Here is a 22,823-nt window from a genome sequence, read left to right on the forward strand (position 1 = left end):
AGTATTGCAACTCACAAGTTGGACTTATAAAAGTACTGACACATTCAATACTCACTTTGCTGGCGGGAAGGCTGAACCATGCATGGGGGTGTTTCTGCAGATAATGACAAGAAAATACATTTTAAATGCCTTGTAATATACATATGTGAACTGAAGGGATTCATTTTTTAATCAAATGGAATATCGCTTTAACTGCCATCAAACACCATTGTTCAAGACTGTACTTGGAATGTTTTTCACTGATAAGCTTAGTCTACTCATGAAGCAGTAGAGTTGTACTGTGTTAGCCATCAGTAAAAGCAAGAAGTTTTGAATCAAGATGATACCTTTTATTGGTTAACTTAGAGGTAAATAAAAAGTAAACTTTCAGCTAATAAGTATTTTTCTAACTTTAGTTAGTATTTAGTTTAGTTAGTTTAGTTTGCATTTTTCTAACTTTAGTTCCTACATACTGACAAGATGTTAAAATACACAGCTTATATACCCTGGACATTCTTTTGCAAACATAAACAAATGTCATTAGATGCCTTAAGGCACGTACTCACACCGTATTTTTACAAACAACAGGTCCGTCAGAACCTCCCGCGGGGCGGTTGTTCTGCCGACAGTAGTGCGTGAGTACAGGCTGTCGGCAGACTGATAAGACTGTTTTTGACGGATCCGCCGGATCCGTCAAAAACAGTCTTATCAGTCTGCCAACAGCCTGTACTCACGTGCTACTGTTGGCAGAACAACAGCCCCGTGGGAGGGTTTGATGGACCCGTCGCTTGTAAAAATACGGCATGTGTATGCACCTTAAATTACAACTTCAGGAGGGTCTCACAAGGACGCTAGCTAATTTAGGACAAATAGATAAGACCACTTGTTCACATACCACAGACTATGGGTGATGGGGAGACATCGTAAATCCAGAGTTCAAACGTGACTAGGCAGAGTACAAACACCAATTGTTATAAGCTAAAGAGATTTTTTTCATCTGAATTTCCAGTGTATATAAGTTATGTGTTTTAACATCTTGTCAATATTCAGGAACTAAGTCTGAAGAAGGCTTATTAGCCGAAAACTTACTTTTTATTTGCTTCTAAGTTAGGCAATAAATAGTATCCTGATTAAAACCTTCTTGCCTCTACCCATTAAATATTTGAACATGCCTTAAAGGGAAGGTTCAGGGAGTAGAAAAAAAAATAAAAATCCAAATCCACTTACCTGGGGCTTCCTCCGGGCTGTACTGCGCAGGCTCAGTAGTTCTGAGCCTGCACAGTACAGCCCGGAGGATGTCCAATGACGTCAGCGCACACCAGTGAGATGCAGATTGGAGTGCAGAAGAAGCACGACCTGGCAGCCGGCCTGGCCAGGTCGTGCGCGCCACCGGAGACCACCAGGAGCCTGCGGAGCGGCGCCGAGGGCACGTCCTGCATGCCATGGGCTGGAGAAAGACCCAGGTAAGTGGATTTGGATTTTTATTTTTTTTTTACTACTCCCTGAACCTTCCCTTTAAAGAAGCCACACATTTGGCTCAAAGTTACACTCCTTTATTGTCCTTGAGGAAGTGGGTTATCACAAAATATCTGTCAGGCCTATTCACCCCCACTGCCATGCCACACTGTCTGCACCCAGCTGAAGATTAAAGGTGCTTTTATTGAAGGTGTTTTGGGACATGAGCTTCAATGGGCCTATCCTGTCTCACGTAGTGTAACGTGCAACTTATGCAATAGAGGAATGTAAGTTGGAGCCAATTGTGAGCCTCCTTCTGTTTTTGAAGATTGTAGTTATAAGCGCAGAAGTGGTGTACCTGTTTGAAGGAACGGCATTGGCATTACTCTCCTAAATAGTGGATTGAGACTTCAGCAAAAGTGGTGAGCTCACTACTAACATAAAGATAAACGTAACCTTTTATAACTCCCAAGCACTGCAAATGATTATTCAAACATCCTTTGCTTACAGTATAAGTATTATTCACAGTATATGATGTTTTAATAGTTCAATAGAAGTAGGGGAAAGCATGATTAATGTCTGTATGCGGAAGGTCAGAGGAGCTTTAGAGAAGTAACATCATGTGAGAGCAATGGTTGCTTTGAATACGAGTCATTGACATCTAGCCCTGACCAACATTGGCTGACAGCAGTCATTGATCTATGCCCATTATCTTCAATGCACACATGCATCAATCCATGTTGAATTGTTATATAACTGGAACAGCTAATTATGGAAAAACATGCACATTTTGTATTTCCCATGGACATCTTGTGCCTTGAATCTTTTTGTTTTAGTTGATTTCAGTTCAACTTTAAAGTCTTTTTATTCTCCATAGTAATCTGCCATGTAATCATCTGACAATGTTCTCTCTGCATCTGACTTATTATTTCTTAATGCTGAACATCTGCAATGTGAAAAATGTCATAACTGAGTATCACAGTTTATGTCAAATATCTAAGAAGAGTTCCATGATCCTGAGAGACAGCAATGGGAGTGACAACGTAATATGAAACTCAAGATAAGCGGTAAAGTGCCTTAAAGGGACTCCGAGCAGTGCAAAAACTATGGAAAGATGCATATCATTTTAAAGCTCTTTTTCTCCTCTTTCCAATGATATATAAATCACCACCCTACGCCTTTTAGTTTTCGCTATTTTCGCGATTGAAATTGCCGCGGCCACGATTTCAATCGCGAAAATAAAGAAAACTAAAAGGCGTAGAGCGACGATTTAGGTGTCGCCAGAAAGAGGAGAAAGAGAGCTTTAAAATGATATCCATCAAGCCATAGTTATATTGTATTACACAGGCCGACACTTTCCCCAGTGTCAGCAGCTCCATTCAGCAGAAAAAGTCGGCCTGTGTAATACAATATAACTATGGCTTGATGGATATCATTTTAAAGCTCTCTTTCTCCTCTTTCTGGCGACACCTAAATCGTTGCCCTACGCCTTTTAGTTTTCTTTATTTTCGCGATTGAAATCGCGGCCGCGGCAATTTCAATCGCAAAAATATCGAAAACTAAAAGGCGTAGGGCAGCGGTTTATATATCATCGGAAAGAGGAGAAAGAGAGCTTTAAAATGATATGCATCTTTCCATAGTTTCTGCACTGCTCGGAGTCCCTTTAAAGGGGTTCTTTCGTGAAAAAAGTAGGCAGTTATAAAATGTGACAGATGACAGGTTTTGGGCCAGTCCATCTTTTTAAGGGGGATTCTCAGGGCTTTCTTTGTTTTCGGCAGCATTTCCTGAACAGCAGTTTAACTGAGAAAATAGCAAGATACCAGCCGCCCTCCCTAATCTCTTGCACACTATTTTGTCTGTTAGATTTTGCAACTGTTGTTCAGGAAATGCTGTTGAAAACAAAGAAAGCCCTGAGAATCCCCCTTAAAAAGATGGACTGGCCCAAAACTTGTCATCTGTCACATTTTTTAACTGTCTACTTTTTTCGCAAAAGAACCCCTTTAATGGCTACACATAATACTACACAGCTACACAGAACCCAATCTGTTGTGTAGCATTGTATCCTTACCTCTTAAATCTAGTTTCTCCACTTCAGAGAGGTGAGGAATAACTGTAAAGAGGTCCCCAAACTTATTCAGCTGCCATGAATATTAGGTTTCCAGAGATTAGATAAATAGAATAAAGCATATGCCTAATAGGTGCATGACAGCAAGCCACAAGTACATGTGCAAACAAATAGATCCTACTTGCTGAGATACAAGAGCTAGAAAACAGGACCCACCTTTAACATAATTTTTATTTGCAGCACATAGCATACACCAGTCACAGATCCTATAGTTTGGGCCCTGGGATTGGCAGGCATCTGATAGACACCAGTGTTAATTATTGGTAATTGGGCACCCAAACGGTGAGCCTGATGCACATAATAGCCGATTGGTTACTGCATAGAAAATAATGGTTGTAGCTAATCGTAGATGATCCATTAGAACTAGCATTCATTTTGGCATTGAGGTTAGTGTTAGGAATTAGGAGGGGGAGGTTAGTTTTAGGCATTTGAAGGGGGGGGGGGTGTTAGTGTTGGACATTAGGTGTGGGAGGGTAGTTTTAGGACTAGGAAGAGAGGGTTCAAGTTAGGATGGATGCTGTGTACGTGCACAGCAAAATATCAATAATGTAAATTACTGATATTTTTTACTAGCAGACCCACCCGGCTCCAAACTCATGCTGCTGCACTACAGCTAAAGCACATACTTTACCCATCATGTTAGAAATATGGAAACTACTGCTGACCTTTGAAAATGCAACTTCCCCATCTAAAGTGTTGGTACAATGGAAATTTACAGCAGATCACATTAGGCATCTCATGGACAGGAAATCGTCATGCAAGCAAAACAAAATTCCATACATTAGGTATCCATAGTGTGTTGTCTAGACACCCTAATCCCTGAGAAAATGTGATCTCTGATCAAGTCGGGATCCACTTAAGTTTTAAGCTTTCTAAATCACCTATTTGTAACAGGCATGCAGATTGGGGGTGAGCTTGAATTTTCTCCAAAGTAATTTTTATATCAACATTTACATTTTCTCTTGATGCAAAATGTTTGCAAAATATTATGGATTTCCACAAGATGTATACACTTTTGCTAAATGAGAACTTTCATCATATACTAGAAATTGTTTCCTTCCTGTACAATGTACATATATCCAGCTTCCTAGTTTCTTGATGTGGAATGTGATGGACTGTTTGTATTACCTTTTAGCATACAGGAAAGGATGCCTGTTTCTACATATGTACTTTTGTGCACACCTGTATTTTTATGTAGTTAAATCAAAAACAAAGAATCTTTTTTAAAAAATTAGCACTTTCTTCAAAGGTGTTTTCTCATGCCCATTGACATCAATACATTTTTACAAAAAATACCTTTTCCATGCCCATTGATGTCAGTGAAGTTGTCAGAATGTATTTTTGCATGCCCATGTATTTTCACTCATATTCTCATCTGGGTGAAAAGCTATGTATGCAAGAATAATGAGACAAAGAAAATGGTAATAATCGCCTGTGACTAATAAGGACTGTCAGAACTCTGATCTCCCAGATTTGTCCCTGGAATCCCATAGCATCCATGATGACTGTTATAGGGTCCTGTTTAACCACTTGAGGACCCACCCTTTACCCCCCCTTAAGGACCAGCGCTGTTTGTTGGGATCTGTGCTGGGTGGGCTCTGCAGCCCCCAGCACAGATCAGCGGGCACGCAGAGCGATCAGATCGCCCCCCTTTTTTCCCCCCTATGGGGATGATATGCAGGGGGGGTCTGATCGCTCCTGCCTGCAGGCATGTTGCGGGGGGGGGGCACCTCAAAGCCCCCCTCCGCGGCAACATTCTCCCCCTCACTCTCCTACCTGTCTCCTCTGGGGATCGGGGCTGCACAGGACGCTATCCGTCCTGTGCAGCCAGTGACAGGACGTCCCCTGTCACATGGCGGCGATCCCCGGCCGCTGATTGGCCGGGGATCGCCGATCTGCCTTACGGTGCTGCTGCGCAGCAGCGCTGTACAATGTAAACAAAGCGAATTATTTCCGCTTGTGTTTACATTTAGCCTGCGAGCCGCCATCGGCGGCCCGCAGGCTATTCACGGAGCCCCCCGCCGTGAATTGACAGGAAGCAGCCGCTCGCGTGAGCGGCTGCTTCCTGATTAATCAGCCTGCAGCTGGCGACGCAGTACTGCGTCGCTGGTCCTGCAGCTGCCACTTTGCCGACGCACGGTATAAGCGTGCGGTCGGCAAGTGGTTAAACATTGTTTCCCTGCTTCTGCACCAGCCAGAAACCTATGTAAACCCTGTTGCCCATGAAATAATTTGACAACCAGAGTGACAGCTGAGTCCATCTGCTAAGCCTGACACTGTGCAGGAAGAAATAAAGGTTCCTTCATCTTCTCTGTGCATCTCTGCAACTATCATTTTAGGAGCCATAAAGCACTAGCAGCATATTGCTATGCTGTACTTGGTTCAGAGTGATGATTAAAGTGATGTGCTGAAGAAGAATCATTGCCCTATAGATTGTAGTGCACATTGCTGCATACGGGTAGATGAGCTCAGCATAGGAGTAGAAGAAGACCAAAGGGAAAGATATCATAGTATGAGTGGAAACCAAGGAGCATGAGGCAAATTGTAGGAGAGGAACTCAGGAGACCGGGGGCTGTATATTGATTTGGTAGTCGAGGTATGTACTTTTTTTTTTAGTTGACAGATAAAGCCATATTTTACTGTATACAGATAAATTGTACATTTTTCAAAAATAACAAACACTTTTGAAGAACCATGCACATTTCTTTGGTTAGAAAACAACATGTGATGTGACATTCATTGTGAGCCTTCTCTGCTTGTTTAAAAGTACCAAATATGTAACTTTTCATTACTTATGTTTTTGTTTATGACCTATCTTGGACAGAAGAGTCCTCAAGTTTCTTACTATGCAAATACACCAAATGATTATGAGGGTACTTATATGTATGTAAAACACTTTATCTGCAGCTTGAAGAGAGCCCGAGGTGGGCTGTTCGGGTAGCCGCCAAAACTGCTGCTCTCTGTCGCTACTGTGGGCCGCACTGGCCCACTTACCTTTGGGTCACTTACCTTTGGGTCACGACGCTGGAAGGAGAGAGATCTCTCTCTCCCAGCATGCAGGGAGGCGGGGGAGCAACAGGGGCGCGGTCAGGGAGAGAAAGCTGACGAATGGCAGCTCTGGAAATCCTGCAGGAGTGTCCCTAGTGGGCGTTTTGAACAGGGAATTCTGTATTTACCCTCTGAGATAGTGACAAATATTGTCGCTAATTTCAGGGGGCTATAGCGTGGCAATGGGGGGGGGGGGCGGCAGAGTGCAGCGGTGTGGGTACACAGAGGCATGTCATGAGGCAGAGAAAATGCCTCTGTGTCCTATCTGCCCACCAAGGAACCGCCTTGGGTTCTCTTTAACGCTCCTCCCTGGGTATTAAGTGGTAACTGTTTGCTACTAATAGAGGAGAGTTTGGCTGTTTGCAGTACAGTATTTTTTGGTCCACGTATCCTTGTGTAGACAACAAAAAAAATACAATTAAATAATAGAAAGAAAAAAACAGTCTAAAGGCTCGTACACACGTGCAGCTTAATGCAAGACCAACCACCCAATATGATAAACCGCACGATTTGTTGTTTGCACGACTGATACGTACACACACGCCGACCAACTAAGCAACCAACTCATTTAAATACTGTGCATGTACCATATCCACATAAAAGAAAAAACAAGTCGTTCAAACTACTTGTACACACGTGACAAACCTGCGGGATAGTTTGTTAATTGATCTGCTGGTTGGATCGGGCAAACCGCCTCTTATCAGTCTCTCATCTAGTTGTTTGCCATTCATATACATGTCCAACCTTTCGTCCAACAGACAAGTTGGGCGGAAAAGTTGCACATGTGCATGAGCCTTAAGGCCTGGGACCCACTAGCAACGCTTTTCTAAGTGCTTGTGATTTGAAAAGCTCTCTCTATGTGTGTGATCCCACTTGTTATTTTTTTAAAAATTGCCCACAGCATTGCATTACCAAGAACTAAACATACCACATGCGCTTACAAAAGTGCTGCCAGCCCTTAGGCTGACAAAACTTTCCTGACGCATCACTTTTAGAGTGGAAATTAAGAAAATTACAAGTGCATATATGTGACAGGTGCCCTCTAAGTACCTGGCAAAAATTCCTAAGAACATTCAATCCAACTGCAACAGGCAAAGCGTGAAAAAAGCAGTTTGTTTTCTAAAATATCTTGTATTGGGTGAGAATGTATACTCAAAGGTTCGCACAGACTGATTGACAGTTATGTCTTATGTAAGTGTCCTGTGGCTGTCAGCAGCGAACCTGATTGCTGTTATCTTCACTCGCACTAACTACTTGATCACGCTGAGTTTAGAAAAAAAGGGAAAATTATTATTACTTTTTTATAGACCTGCTGCTAAAGCAACAGACTTCACAGACAGGTCTTTTTATCTGAATGTTTTACGGGATGCCTGTAATTTTGTAGATCGGTGACAACCTTAGTATAGAAATGACAACATACATTCCTGAGCTTTGTGATCTGGCCTCAAACAGAGATATTTTAGTGTGCAAGATGGTGCATATGAGCTTGTGATGGAGATCCTTTCGGGGATATATGTATCCTATAATCTTACAGGTTACTGCTTAGTTCAAATTCAGGAACAGACTAGCTGAAGACAGACTGCTAGGAAATGATACAGTTATCAAAAGTTCCCTCCGCATGTCCACATAATGCTGTACACTTGTTTTCAAAAGAGTGAATGCATGTATGTTGTAGACACACCTTACATTGGATTTGTCAGAAGAAAAATATAGGCTATCCGCCAGAAAATTACAACATACACAATAGTTTTTTTCCCACAATCTTTTGTTGTGAGCTTCAAGAACTTGGCATGCATGGATAAATAGCTACAAAAAGTACTTTCTGAATTCAAAATAAGCAACAAAAATTTGCCTACATGGGAATGTTCTGTTACAAGGGGGAAATATTAAAGTGTAACTTTTCATAGAATTAATTAAAAAGTTGAGACAGAGAGGCTAATCTAAGGCTAATATGATGCCAATCTTCAAAAAGAACCTAGGGAGGGAGCCCAGTTTGACCTCATAAATACATATATTCTATCATTCTGGGTCCCCTATCTTGCTCTTTCACAGTTCAAATAAAGCTACTTAAAGTGACACTGAAGCGAATAAAAAAACGTATGATATAATGAATTGTATGTGTAGTATAGCTAAGAAATAGAACATGAATAACTAAGAAACAAGTCATATATTGTTTCCATTACAGGAAGAGTAAAGAAACTTCACTTGTCATGCAAAAGAGCTTCTCTGAGCTCTGCAACCAAACTTGGTGGCTGTTTTCTGAGCACTTGTACATAAAAAAAAAACAGTGACAGACAGCTTCAGATAAGGTTTTTACTGCTCAAAGTTCAAAGTATCATTAGCTCGGCAAACAACACTCTGTATTTTAAGCTATAAAACAGAGTAAACTGCAGATATGACAATATGATGCAATGCTATAAAAAAAGCTATATAACTAAAAATAAAAATATGAGACTCATTTTTTTACTACTAATGTTCTATGAATTATCCATACTACACATACAAGTCATGTCATAAGTTTTTTTTCATGTCACTTTAACTAGACTATTTTATTTTAAAATAAAAATTGTATTGCAGTTTTGACAAATAATACAAACTGAGTAATAATGCATGACTAAGCAATATCATGAAAGTTAGCAGATACAAATTAGCATCCAGCATAGATATGTACACTAAAATGTAACACAATGTGAAGCTGTCATATAAGATGAGTAGGACATTCCTGGGTGACTCATAGATGAACAGGTCTAGTGAAAATATTAGCTGACTCTCAACCATTGAAGATACCTTAAATGACAACTGACCTGAAAGGAATATGGAGGGATATGGAGGCTGCCATTTTGTTTCCTTGTAAATAACGCACATTGCCTGTCTGAACGTTTGACTGCAATTTCCACGTTATTTCACGTGAGTGATTCAGACACTACTGATGCATGAAAGATCAGCAGGATGCTTGGCAACTAGTATTGCTTAAAAGGAAATAAGATGGCAGCCTCTATATTCCTCTCAGGTCAGATGTCCTTCAATTTCAAGGATATGTGAGCCACCGCAGGGGCTGCTGCCCTACTGCATGCTGAGGCCTGAGGATAGGCACCTCAAATTGAAGGGGGGGGGGGGGGGGAATCAATCAAGCAAGTAAAATAATTGGTGATAGGCCATAGCATTAAGTGCAATGATATATAATCATCGCCTCTCCAAAGACGTCTTATCTAAACTTTTATAAAACAAGCAATGCGCAGAGTAAAACTCTAGAATAGTGCAGAAAATATAACAACAACAATCATAAAGTTTGATTATTATCCTGGTTGTTTAGTGTGTACATAGATCTGAAATATACGACTACCAATTGCAATTAGATTAAGTAGAAGAGATTCGCACCATGAATGTGCCCTTCATGTTTCACCTCCCAAAGGAGGCTATGTCAGGGGTGCTAGTGTCCCTCACAAGGTGCAAATGCATTGGAAATACATTAAAAAAACAATAAATCAGCAATGTAGTAGCATTGTGGTGGTCAGTAATTATATTAGCCTCTCTATCACAATGTTTAATTCATTCTATTAAAATTTAAGTTTAATACTTTCCTCATTGTACTAAAACGTCTCCATGTAGGCACATTTTTATTGTATTCAATCAATCATGAAATCTAAATGGGGCCATACACCATTAAACCTTAATCGTGCAATCTTACTACATCTCTTTAGCATAAAGACCAACCATTGAGAATACTTTTTACATATTGTTTAGGTTAGCTCTCAAACTACATTAACCACTTTAGCCCAACTGGATGAACATTCTTGTCCAGTTGGGCTGCGCACACTCCCGTTAGCCATTAGCCCAGCGATCAATGAAAGGGATTATGGATCTCTTTAATTGATCAAAGCCCGCCGCAGAAAAGCCGACAGCATCTCATCAGACGCTGCGGTTTTTCTGAGTTTCAAAAAGTTCCCCGTCTTCATTCTTCTTCCTGGAAGCGTACGATCACGCTTCCAGGACTTTTTCACATAGTAAAACTAAAATCTTTCCTATCTGTATGTTTTTGGGATGTGGGAGAAAACCAGAGGGCTTGGAGAAAACCCATGCAGACACAGGGAGAATATTTAAACCCCTTGCAGACGGTGCCTTGGCTGGGATTTCAGCCAGAGACTCAGCGCTGCAAGGTAGGAATGCTATCCACTACACCACCTTACTGCCCAGGTTAAGCTCATCAAGCAGAATGCAAACCTAGTATGTTTTGGCAATGTTACAGAAAATCCATAAATGAATAGTAAGGATGAATAAGATCAGTTTCACAAAATGCAAAACTGCCCTAATGTGTATAGGGGCACTGGATGAAGAAGAAGGGGTTAACACATCTATTATTATGTTTTTGCCTCTCGCCATCGTGTTTCAGGTGGCTCTCCATTTGCCCAACACTTCTGCCTTTAATGCAGAAGTTATGGTTGTGAAGGCAAAAGTGTCAGAAAGATGAAGAGTGGCATGCAACGCAACAGCTAAAGGTGGCGGCATACATGGTGGGCAGCTTTCGCATTTCACAGAACTGTCCTTGCTCAACCCTAATAATCAGAACATACAAACTCCATGAAAATACAAAACTAGGGCTCTAGGACACCAAAGTGAGAATTGAAGCCACTTAGGTACCATGGCATATTTTTTCTATTGTGTTGTAGTTACATAATATCAGCTGAAAAATGAAAAGTTACTTTATGTTACAAATTGACAAAAAAAAACTGTAAAAAAACTAAATGCTGTAAATAAGTTTTCCGTAAAAATGCCTCAGAGAGAAAATATTTCACTGTGTATTGATGCAATAAAACTTGAAACTTCCTAAATCGGATAAAATAAAGAAACCTAGCATAGTTATTGTTTTATCACTGACGTTGATATGTGGCTGCCATTATATTTTATACTAGCTCTTTTCAGCTTTAGCTGTTCAGATGGAAACATAAATCGTCCTAGAAACATTTTTAAAAATGGCATCAAATGGATTTATAATGTAACATTGGACAGCTTTATTTTACAATAGTGTAAGAAACAGGGTTAGTGGCAGAGATTATGCATCAGAAAGAAAAGACACTAAAGTTAGTCATCTCAGTAACAAATCAATCTATACTGTATACACTGACTCCACAAACACTCACATCATGCTGAATTGTTATTTGTCTTTGAAGAAGATGCCCAAAACAACTCAACTGATGCTGTTTTACTGATCTTCTTGAACAAAAACTGCAAAATATAGTGTTGATAGAGAAAATTCCCCAAAGCAAAAATGATACCTTTAATACTGGCAGATAGATAACTATCCCGTAGATTGAAAAATTCACTCTTTTTCTTTTCATGTCAAACAAAGGTAATTTTTAAATATATAAAAAAGAGGCAGTCCCTTACTTACAAACAGGTTATGTTTCGGGAGTTTGTTGTAAGTTGGATTTGCTTGTAAGTTGTAAGTTGAATCATGTGTTACAGAGAAACATGGATAAATAATTTACTTCCAGACAACTCTGGATTTGGACATACTGTATAATATAAACATATAGTATAAATAATATTTTTGGGTTGTTATTAATCTGCCTTCAAACTGTTAAATTACTTAAAACTGTTTATACAATACTGTAACATGTAACAACAAGTAATAAAAAGTAATGTATATTTTTGTACATGGAGACAATTTAGTTTGTGTGTAAGAAAAATTGAAACTCAAGCAACTTTATTTGTAAGAAGGGGACTGCTTGTATTCTTCAGAATTGCAAATCCTCCATGAAAACTAGAACTTAGCAGGCATTTTTAGACTTTAGCAGAGTTATACATTTTCTTAACCCTTCACTTGGGATTTGGGACCATCCCCACTGGACAGCCAAAAGGACATTCTAATGAACCAACATACACGGCCAACACCCCGAGCTGAGAGGGTTAGTGTGGGATATTACTGGGAAGGAGGAGGTGCCCCAAGATGTGATGTGTGGAAGGGATAATGTCAGCTGGATAAAACATAAACAAATCAATAACAATTTTAATAGAAACCAGACGAACTGCAATCCACAAAACGCATTATTATTCAGACACAGAACATTTACATCACCCTTTTCTCCAGGCGGACTTAAAGCGCCAGAGCTGCAGCCACTAGGACTCACTCTCTAGGCAGTAGCAGCGTTAGGGAGTCTTGCCCAAGGTCTCCTACTGAATAGGTGCTGGTTTACTAAGCAGGCAAAGCCAAATTCGAACCCAGGTCTCCTGTGTCAGAGGCAGAGCCACTGGTGTCTGGTTTGTATTAAAAATGTCATTAATTTATTTGGGCTACCCCCTTCTTTTAGAGGTAAGCCTATTTATTTAAGTTTTATCCAGCTGACATTATCCCTTCAGATGAGGAAGGATCTGCAGACTCAGTGGGACAGTAAAAGCTGGTGTACTGTATTGGACAAACCACGTGAAATGACACAAAAACAGTCACAGGAAAGACTAATCCCTTCCACACATCTTGGGACGCCTCCTCCCTCCCAGTAATTACATATTCATCATGTCTACAGTTTAAATACTAGTGTCATAGGAAGTATGGGATGTCAATCAATGAGAGGCCAAAAGAGGGGGAAAGGGTTTGTGGCATATATAAATCATCCAATGTACAGTGCCTTTATTATTTGTTACAGTCCAGCAAATATTTAAACCCTGTCTTCTGATATTAATGTAAAGAACACAACAGTGTGTAGTAAGTACACTGTGTGCAGTGCAGGCTTTGGTTTATTTTGGTGAAGGAATAGGTAGCCTTGATTTAAATTGTTAGCAACCTCATTACCACATCAAAGCTAGACCCAGAATATAGAGTTCTGCCTGGTAACAGGGCATTGTATCTAACATAATCTGAAAAATACTAGTATGAAAAAACTGAGGCACAAAATACAAAAACAAAACAAAAAAGCACGTTTTGCTTAAAAAAAGTGTTTTTTTTAAATACCTATTAGAGACAGGGATATAGCACTTTTTTATATATATATGTATAAATAGATGGATAGATAGACAGATGGATAGACAGATAGACAGCACACTACATATTCATTAAGAGAAGACAGCTGGTAAAAGATGAGTGAACTGCCTGTCATCAAGTATCAAAATTGGATTGTAGAGATAAATGAGAGGATAAAGCGAAAACCACATTCAACCCAACCAATTACAAATGTTTATCTGTCCATGAATTCTGAGAGCATCAAACTCAGAATATCTCTGCTATTCTGAACTTCTAAAGCACACCAGGCAAAGTATGAGAAACACACACACGCACGCACGCACGCACGCACGCACACACACACACACACTGTAACTTACCTTCCCTATTGTCCTATTATGAGTGCTCAATGCTCAATATTCAATAGAAAAGTGTTATCAGGTAAGAATCATTGCTAGGGATCCTGGGTAGTATAACCTTGTGTCCAACAGATGGCGCACAAGGCAATAACAGTCCATTTAACAAGCACTGCTGCTAAGGGAGTGCAACAGGGACAGAGAGATGATATCATCAGGATATTCAAGCCTGTTTTAAGGTATATGTAGTAAGCTTTTTTACTTTAATATGAATTTGAACCAAACCAAAACAGGATCAGGAACGTGAATAAGCATTTTTTTTATAGAAATTTGGAGTTCCTTTTAATCCGCAAAACATTGGTCCTGTTAAAAAAATATATAAATAGTCCTGTAATTACTGTCATACGCCTCTGCACAGCATGAAGGGTTTCTAAGTGCAATACTCAAGGCCGGGAAATAACATCACATAGAGATGAAAAGAGAATAAAGTACTCCTGTGAAATCAGAAGCATAAAAGTCAGGGGATACAGTTAACATTATTCGAGAACAGAGCATAAAACATTGAAAAGTTTCCAAGAACATTGCTGAAATTGTTTTGGTCTTTGTGCTGCTCTGCTCTAAAATATTGCTAGTACTTAGAAATCCGAAAATTATTATGGGAAACAGCCTCATTTATGACAAATAATTGAATTCACTCTTGGCGCACAAAGCTCTAACAAGAACAATATATTAATCAGTACTGTACCAGAGAAACTGAACTATTGTATTGACACAGAACATGTACATCCCAATTTTCTCCCAGTGGACTCAAAGCACCAGAACCACAGTCACTCAGGCTTGGTCTCTAGGTAGTAGCAGTGTTAGGGAGTCTCACCCAAGATCTCCATAGTGAATAGGTGCTGACTTACTGAACAGGAAGAGCTAAGATTTGAACCCTGGTCACCTGTGTAGGAGGTCTTATCCATAACACTATCCAGCCACACGTGGTTAAAAACACCAAGTTAAATGAAAGCTTAGTACCAATACTATAACCATTAAAGAGGCCAGGAAACACCAAAGTAAATTGTTTGGTTTTGTGATTTCACTATGATGGTTCAGCTATGCTAGTCTCCCTGTTTGGGCCTACTTAGCCTGCTATCTACTGCTTCATGATTTGTCCATGTGACTATGTTTCCTGCACGGCATGCATGTATGCCTTACATATTATACAAGATCACTCTCACACTCCTGTAAAGCAGGACATCAAAGGGAACCTAAACTGAGAGGGATATGGATGTTTCCTTTTGAACAATACCAGTTGCCTGGCTCTCTTGCTGATCTCTTTGGCTGCAGTAGTGGATGAATCACACACCTGAAACAAGCATGCAGCTAATCCAGTCTGACTTCAGTCACAGCATCTGATCTGAATGCTTGTTGAGGGGCTGTGGCTAAACGTATTAGAGACACCGGATCAGCAGGAGAGTCAGGCAACTGGTATTATTTTAAAAGGAAAAATCCATATCCATCTCAGTTTAGGTTCCCTTTAAGTTTTTTCCTAGGCAAAGTCCCCTGATGAAAGTTCCACAGATTTTAACTATAGAAATACTGCTTTTGCCTTTTGGCAAGTGCACTATGATATTACTATGTATATGCAGGCTTGGATCATAGGTGCTCTCTCAAAGTGTTTCTTCTTGGGATCTGCTTTGGGACTACCCAAGATCTACATCTGCAAAAATAAACTAGCACTGATTATTCCATTATGTAAGCATTCATTTTTAAGTCACTGTTTAGGCACAGTCTTTTGTGCATACTTAATAATGCATTTTTAAAGAACAACTATCGAGAGAAATTTTAAAATTTAAAACACATACCGTATTGTTCAGAATATAAAACGCTCCACACTTTGAGATGCACCTTAGAGGTCAAGATTAGATTAGAGGACAAAAACTAGGGAAATAAAAAATACATCAATTACTGTGTCCCCCTTCTACCTCTTGTGTCCCCATGTGTCCTCCTGTGTCCCCATTTGTCCCCGTTGTGTCCTCTGTCCCCTTTGTGTCCTCTGTCCCCTTTGTGTCCACAGCCCCCCTAGTGTTCTCTGCCCCCTTGCATCCTCTGTCCCCCTTGTGTCCTCTGCCTCCTTTGTGTCCTATGTCACCCTTGCATAGATAAAAGCAGCGGCCGGCAATGTGTCTCTCACCTCATCCATCAGAGCCCGCTGTAATCAGAGACCTCTCCCTCACTCTTCCCCCTAGTGCCAGCTTCTGCTGATCACATCATTACATGTGACCAGCACTAAGGGAACATTGAGGGGGAGGAGAGATCTCTGATCACTGTGGGCTCCGATGGATGAGGTGAGAGACACACTCCCACTTCTTTTATATATACACAGTAGTGTGCTGCAACTCTTTGTTGTTCTTTATCTAATCCTGTGGGAATTGGGCCACCCCAGTTGCGTGCACACAAAAGCCTGTTGGGATCGTGGGAGCTGCTGACCCCCTTGGACTTTATATATACATAGGGAGAAGAGGAGGACACGAGGAAGCGGAGAGAGACACAGAAAGAATACAAGGAGTCCCCGACCACACAGTGGTTCGTATCAGAAGGCATTCGTAAGTTGGGGACACCCTGTATTTGAAATATAAGATCCAGTGACTTTTTCTACCCATTTTGGGGGAGAAAATGTGTGGCTTATATTCTGAAAAAATATGGTGCATCTGATATGAAACTGTCCCAAAGTAAAATTCAATATACATTTATTTTTTCCTATGCTGCTGATACCTACTGTATACAGTACAAGTCAGAGAGATCTGACATATTTTGAACTGGTCAGTTTGCTCAAATATTTCTTTATATACAAGTGCACTGAACATCCGTTGCTAAATGCAACTGCCAGAATAGTGTACCAGGGAGTAGTAAGCTTATCAAGGCAGTCATTTATTGACAAGGCATGGCTTCAGAAAGATTGGCGGAGGAAGGGCAAGAAACTGGGGGATAGTGAGGATGAAACAACGATCTATGTATCAGTGCATCAGTAATTTTCCTTTTTTAAGGTGTCCACTGGTCGATTTTTTACTTTGGTCGATTATTATAACCAATAAATAAATCGAATGGATGAAAAACCAAGTTGCCATTTTCATGTAGAATCAATTCTTATCAGCCAATATTCTATCACATTTTTAAAATGTATTGATCGAGTATGTTGGGTTATTTCAATCGATGGAACAAGAATCGAGACCTTTTCATTATGCATTTTATCGACTTGATCTGATTCATCACGGTGCTTATTTTGTGATCGAAATTGCCTCTGATTAAAAAAAGGTGGAAAAAAGGAACAAAAAACGACCTTAATGAATGAGTTAAAAAAATTGATTCTTGTTTGAACAATAGGTCAATGGATCAGTGCATGGCCAGCATTACTAAAACAATGATTTTTAATTATAATTTAAGGTATAATTAATTTACAATTATGCTCTATTAAACAATATTAACAATGTGCCAGATATAGATCTAGTACTCTATTCAGCCATCTGGCAGTGGCTGAATAGAGTACTGCTTAAGGGCACCACCTTTGACATGGGAGACTGTGACGGACATTACGGAAAGTTGTGCGCAAAATCGCCATCGACTTTCGCATGGTCGTGCACAGTTCCTGTCAGTCTTGGGTAAATGCACAATAGATGTCAATTTCCCGCTCTCTTACTGAGTACAGTAACCTCCCCCACATCCTGTTGAGGTCAGGAAAGAATTCACAAGTGGCCAGACCACCTGGGGAGCAGCATTTGGTCACATAGCTCATGTTCCACCAAACCAGCTCAAACTGGTTGAACTTCAAATTTCCCTCCAAGCTTATAGCTTCACACAATGGGAACATTTACTTTATTAATAATTCAAGATGGGTTTGGCACAGAAAGACAACAAACACATTTCCTGATACCCAGAAATCAGTTCTCTCACTCACATGATTTATAATTTTCTGGCTATCAGGAATCAACAGAGAATCCACTTGATCCGGCCTGCGTAAAGCAAACTCGACAGACTAGGCGTGTATAGACTCATTTAATACAGAGTCGCGTGCTGCTTATGAATATGGTCTCGGATTCGCGTTGCACCCATCTGGGGCGGAATTACACAAATTATTAATAAATTGGTACATTCCTTGCTCTGAGTCTGTGGGTGGCGACCTGCCTGCCAGAAGGTAACCCGGCCTCAAGCACACCTACTTTCCAGGTAGTGACCGCCCCAAAACTCTGGTCAGTAAAAAGCGTTTGCAAGGAACTCCACCCAGTTCTTCAATTTACATCGACTAGGGAAGTCCAGACATGTGCTCACGGAAGAACCGGGCGCATGTTGTGTACAAAGGACTTTTAAGCTGAATGCCTACGTTTAAACTGGACTATTTTCTTCATGCTTCAAATGGACTGCTCAGCTAACTAAGTAAGAACTTTCTGTTTTATTCTTTTTATTTTTAAGCTCTGTGTTTTATATGTTAATAGGTGTATATAACTGTATGTAATGCATTTGTGTTATTAAACGTTTAAAAATCGTTTAGCGGTTATGACCTGTTGCTGAACATACCCAATCGTACCTATTCTCCTGAACTCGCTACCCTGTGTTTAATAGAAGTATACATTTATAACCCGTATGCGAGAACCCGGCCCAGACATAACGATCTGGCCCAGATTCTTGTATACTGCTAGGGGTTACTAAAGTGTTCTCGAAGTCCTAGTAAAATTACAGTAGCGGGCTGTGTAACTCGCTTGGTGGCAGATCTTTGAATTGTATATGTGTGTGGAGTGATTCGGTTGGTATCAGAACGCTCCCTTCGCGAGTCAGTTCATCAAATTGCGAATGCGGGTTACCCTTCGTGATGAACAAATGACCGTGTAAGAGGATTTCTGACGCTGATCGATTTACCCCACCCGCAGACCGGCTCGCGGTTTGTGACATTTGTTTGGCAGCTTTTTGGGATTTGTGTATGTTCAGAACATCAACGGCAACGTTATTTGATTAACCTGCCAGAACAGATCAAAAATCTGTGGTTGATAACCGGTGCATTACCATTTATATAGACTAACCTGCCTGGCGTTCTATTAAGATCGCCAGGCAGGCTGCGGGAGGGTTTTTTTTTAATAAAAAAAAAACTATTTCATGCAGCCAACTGAAAGTTGGCTGCATGAAAGCCCACTAGAGGGCGCTCCGGAGGCGTTCTTCCGATCGCCTCCGGCGCCCAGAATAAACAAGGAAGGCCGCAATGAGCGGCCTTCCTTGTTTTGCTTACATCGTCGCCATAGCGACGAGCGGAGTGACGTCATCGACGTCAGCCGACGTCCTGACGTCAGCCGCCTCCGATCCAGCCCTTAGCGCTGGCCGGAACTTTTTGTTCCGGCTACGCTGGGCTCAGGCGGCTGGGGGGACCCTCTTTCGCCGCTGCTCGCGGCGGATCGCCGCAGAGCGGCGGCGATCAGGCAGCACACGCGGCTGGCAAAGTGCCGGCTGCGTGTGCTGCTTTTTATTTGAGCCAAATCGGCCCAGCAGGGCCTGAGCGGCAGGCTCCGGCGGTACTGGACGAGCTGAGCTCGTCCAGACCGCCCAGCAGGTTAAACGTGTAGCACAGAGTTCCCCCCCAATCTCTTTTCCTATCCTATCTTTTATTTGGCAAAAATGGCTGCAGCAAGATACAAGAAAATGTCAGTGGCAGACCTAGTAAACTTGTGTGAGGAAAAAGGCATTATGACGTATAGAAAAAAGAAATCGCAATTGATCGAGGACTTGTTGCGACTGAATACCCAGCCGGAGCAGATGCTGGGAGAGCACACTCCTGGTTCAGACGGTGCTGTAACTGGGGCAGAGGAAAGTGAGCGGTTGGAGCAAAGCAACCCACTTCCAGACCCAGAGGAAAACGGTACCGCGGCTGAACCGGTTGCTGTAACTGCTGAGGAGCATGGTGGCCGGCAGGAGCCCGCCCATGCCAACCTGTTCTGTGTTCCTGATGCTGGAATGCAACCTGGATTACAAAGGCTGTTGGAGACAAATCCTGAGCTGTACATGCAGATTGTCAGAGAAAACGCTGACCGTTCAGAACGCCAGGCGGAACGGGAAGCCTCAGAACGCCAGGCGGAACGGGAAGCCTCTGAACGCCGGTGGCTTGCTGAGAGAGAAGCGGAAAGGGAGGAGAGAGCAGCCGCACGCAGACATGACCTTGAAATGGCCAACCTGCGAACGCAAGGCCAAAATCCCTCGCAAAGTGCTCTGGAACCCCGGCCCACAGCAGGCCTGTTTGGGACTCCAAAGTTTAAATTCCCAGAAATGGAGAAGGGAACCGACCCGGACACTTATTTACACTCCTTTGAAAAGACTTGCCGTCAGCATCATCTGCCCCAGGAGCAGTGGGCGAGATATCTGACACCCAACTTGCGGGACAAAGCGCTTGAGGCGTTTGTGGACTTACCCGCTGAGAAAGACAATGACTATGAGGCGATAAAAGCTGCAATTATCGCCAAATACCAGCTGACCCCAGAGGTCTATCGCAAAAAGTTTCGCTCCCTGCAGAAAGGCCACACCGACTCTTACACAGACCTGGAGAGTCGCCTGCTGACCGTGTTCAGGCAGTGGTCACGGGGCCTCAAAAAAGACTCTCACCAAGGTCTGGAGGACCTCATCGTGCAGGAGCAGTTGCTGAACTGCTGCACTCCAGATGTCCGGCAGTTTGTCTTGGAGCGGAAGCCTGAATCCGCCAAAGCTGCCGCAGAACTTGCAGACACTTTTGTGGCCACCCGTGTGCCGGACAGCCGCAAACCTCCAGCCCAGAGCTGGAGAGGGGGGAGACCTATGCAACCCAGCTCTCCTCCCCCTGCTAACCGTGGGAATCGGGTCCCACAGCCACAGAGGCCGGATGCTGCACCTGCTACTCATTCGCCTGATGCCACATATGTTCCGAAGTGTTACCACTGTGGACAGCGAGGACACCTCAAGTCTGCCTGCCCCGAGGTGAGGACGCCGTCTCCAGAGCCTAGCGCAGAAGTGGCTAGCGCATCCTCTACTGCACACGCCTACCTCGTCATGGGAGCAGCAAATCCTCGACTTTCCGGAAATCATCAAGTCGTGTAAGTTAACGACCAGATCGCTGTTGGTTTCCGTGACACAGGCGCAGAGCTTACCTTGGTTCGCTCTCATCTTGTAGCCAGGGAGAATTTCCTGCCTAATGAGCGTGTCACACTTTTGGGAGTTGGTGGCGCCCACGCACGCATCGCCAAAGCTCGTGTTGTTCTCGATTGGGGAAGGGGCCGCCAGTCAAAAGTTGTGGGGGTGACAGATGACATCCCAGTGCCTGTGCTGTTGGGCACCGATCTTGGCACCCTACGATCCTTTTATGAACCTGTGATCAACACCCCGGATTGCCAGTCTGGACCCACTCAGGTACTGTACAAGCTTGGGGTGGGACAGAGGGAGGCAGCCAGGGTAATGGTACCTAGCCCTCCTAGGGAAGGAGGCAAGGAAGCGGTACCTGCTTCTAATGGACAGCTGTCTAATCACGGTTTGTCTGATTCTAAACCTGTCACTGTTGTTCCAGATACCTGTGTACATGATGTGAAAAATGAACGTAACTGTGATGTTAATGTTGTACCAGATGTTGCTAATAGATTTCATGCGGAATCTCCTATTACTAAAAATGATGTATGTTTAAATGTGACAGCCTCTAATCTAAGAAGTAACAGTCTTGTTTTGCCTGGGTCATATCCGTGCAGGGCAGTGGAAGCAGGCCAGGTGTCAGAGCAGGCAGCTGGGGGCCTAGACCTCCCCTCCTGCTATGACAGCCAGAGTGCTCCACCATTGTCTGCTGTTAACAAACAGCTGGTGGAGACAGGCCGCACCTTCCCTGTCTCACCCTTGCATGTTTTCCCCTTGCAGAAGCAACCCAGTGCAAAACTGCCCAGAGGTCCACCCTCTATCCTTCCTGGAGAAGGGGCAAGCCTCGCCACCCCGGTAAAGGCTGATTCGTTTTTTAAAATGTGCTCTAATGCCCACCTAGGTTGTGCTGACCAAAATGTTGTGCCAAGGTGTAGTCAGTTAGAGCAGGGGTATGCCACGCTGCTTCCAGATTCGCAGGCTGACACCCGAGAGTCAGGAAGTGACCCGGATGTCAGCCAACGACTCTCTCCCTTACAGGAAGCGCTACGCAAACCCAGCCAGGCCTTTAGAGGTAAGCCTGTGGGTGTGCATCGCACCGTCCGCAAAGCGGACACTGGGACACACCGGACCATGAGGCCTTATGCTTCTGGTGAGTTGTCTAAAGGGCAGTCAGATAAGAAGTCGAGAACCCGTTCAGTAGCTAAGCGGCGCGTAGAGCGGGTCATGCAGACCCACTCTGTGCGTCCGACTGGTAGGGGGGAGATGTGACGGACATTACGGAAAGTTGTGCGCAAAATCGCCATCGACTTTCGCATGGTCGTGCACAGTTCCTGTCAGTCTTGGGTAAATGCACAATAGATGTCAATTTCCCGCTCTCTTACTGAGTACAGTAACCTCCCCCACATCCTGTTGAGGTCAGGAAAGAATTCACAAGTGGCCAGACCACCTGGGGAGCAGCATTTGGTCACATAGCTCATGTTCCACCAAACCAGCTCAAACTGGTTGAACTTCAAATTTCCCTCCAAGCTTATAGCTTCACACAATGGGAACATTTACTTTATTAATAATTCAAGATGGGTTTGGCACAGAAAGACAACAAACACATTTCCTGATACCCAGAAATCAGTTCTCTCACTCACATGATTTATAATTTTCTGGCTATCAGGAATCAACAGAGAATCCACTTGATCCGGCCTGCGTAAAGCAAATTCGACAGACTAGGCGTGTATAGACTCATTTAATACAGAGTCGCGTGCTGCTTATGAATATGGTCTCGGATTCGCGTTGCACCCATCTGGGGCGGAATTACACAAAT

The 22,823-nt window shown here is 42.6% G+C and overlaps 1 protein-coding gene across 2 annotated transcripts in view; it reads right to left on the minus strand.

The window, feature by feature from the left end:
* ZNF385D (zinc finger protein 385D) overlaps positions 1–22,823 on the minus strand; it is a 496,219-nt gene that overhangs the window by 213,342 nt on the left and 260,054 nt on the right. For both annotated transcript variants that reach the window (XM_068236132.1, XM_068236133.1), the window contains exon 3: positions 56–94. In XM_068236132.1, the coding sequence (XP_068092233.1) occupies positions 56–94 (39 nt within the window). The remainder of the gene's footprint in view (positions 1–55; positions 95–22,823) is intronic.

Source organism: Hyperolius riggenbachi, chromosome 5 (assembly GCF_040937935.1).
Source record: "Hyperolius riggenbachi isolate aHypRig1 chromosome 5, aHypRig1.pri, whole genome shotgun sequence".
NCBI lineage: Eukaryota > Metazoa > Chordata > Amphibia > Anura > Hyperoliidae > Hyperolius > Hyperolius riggenbachi.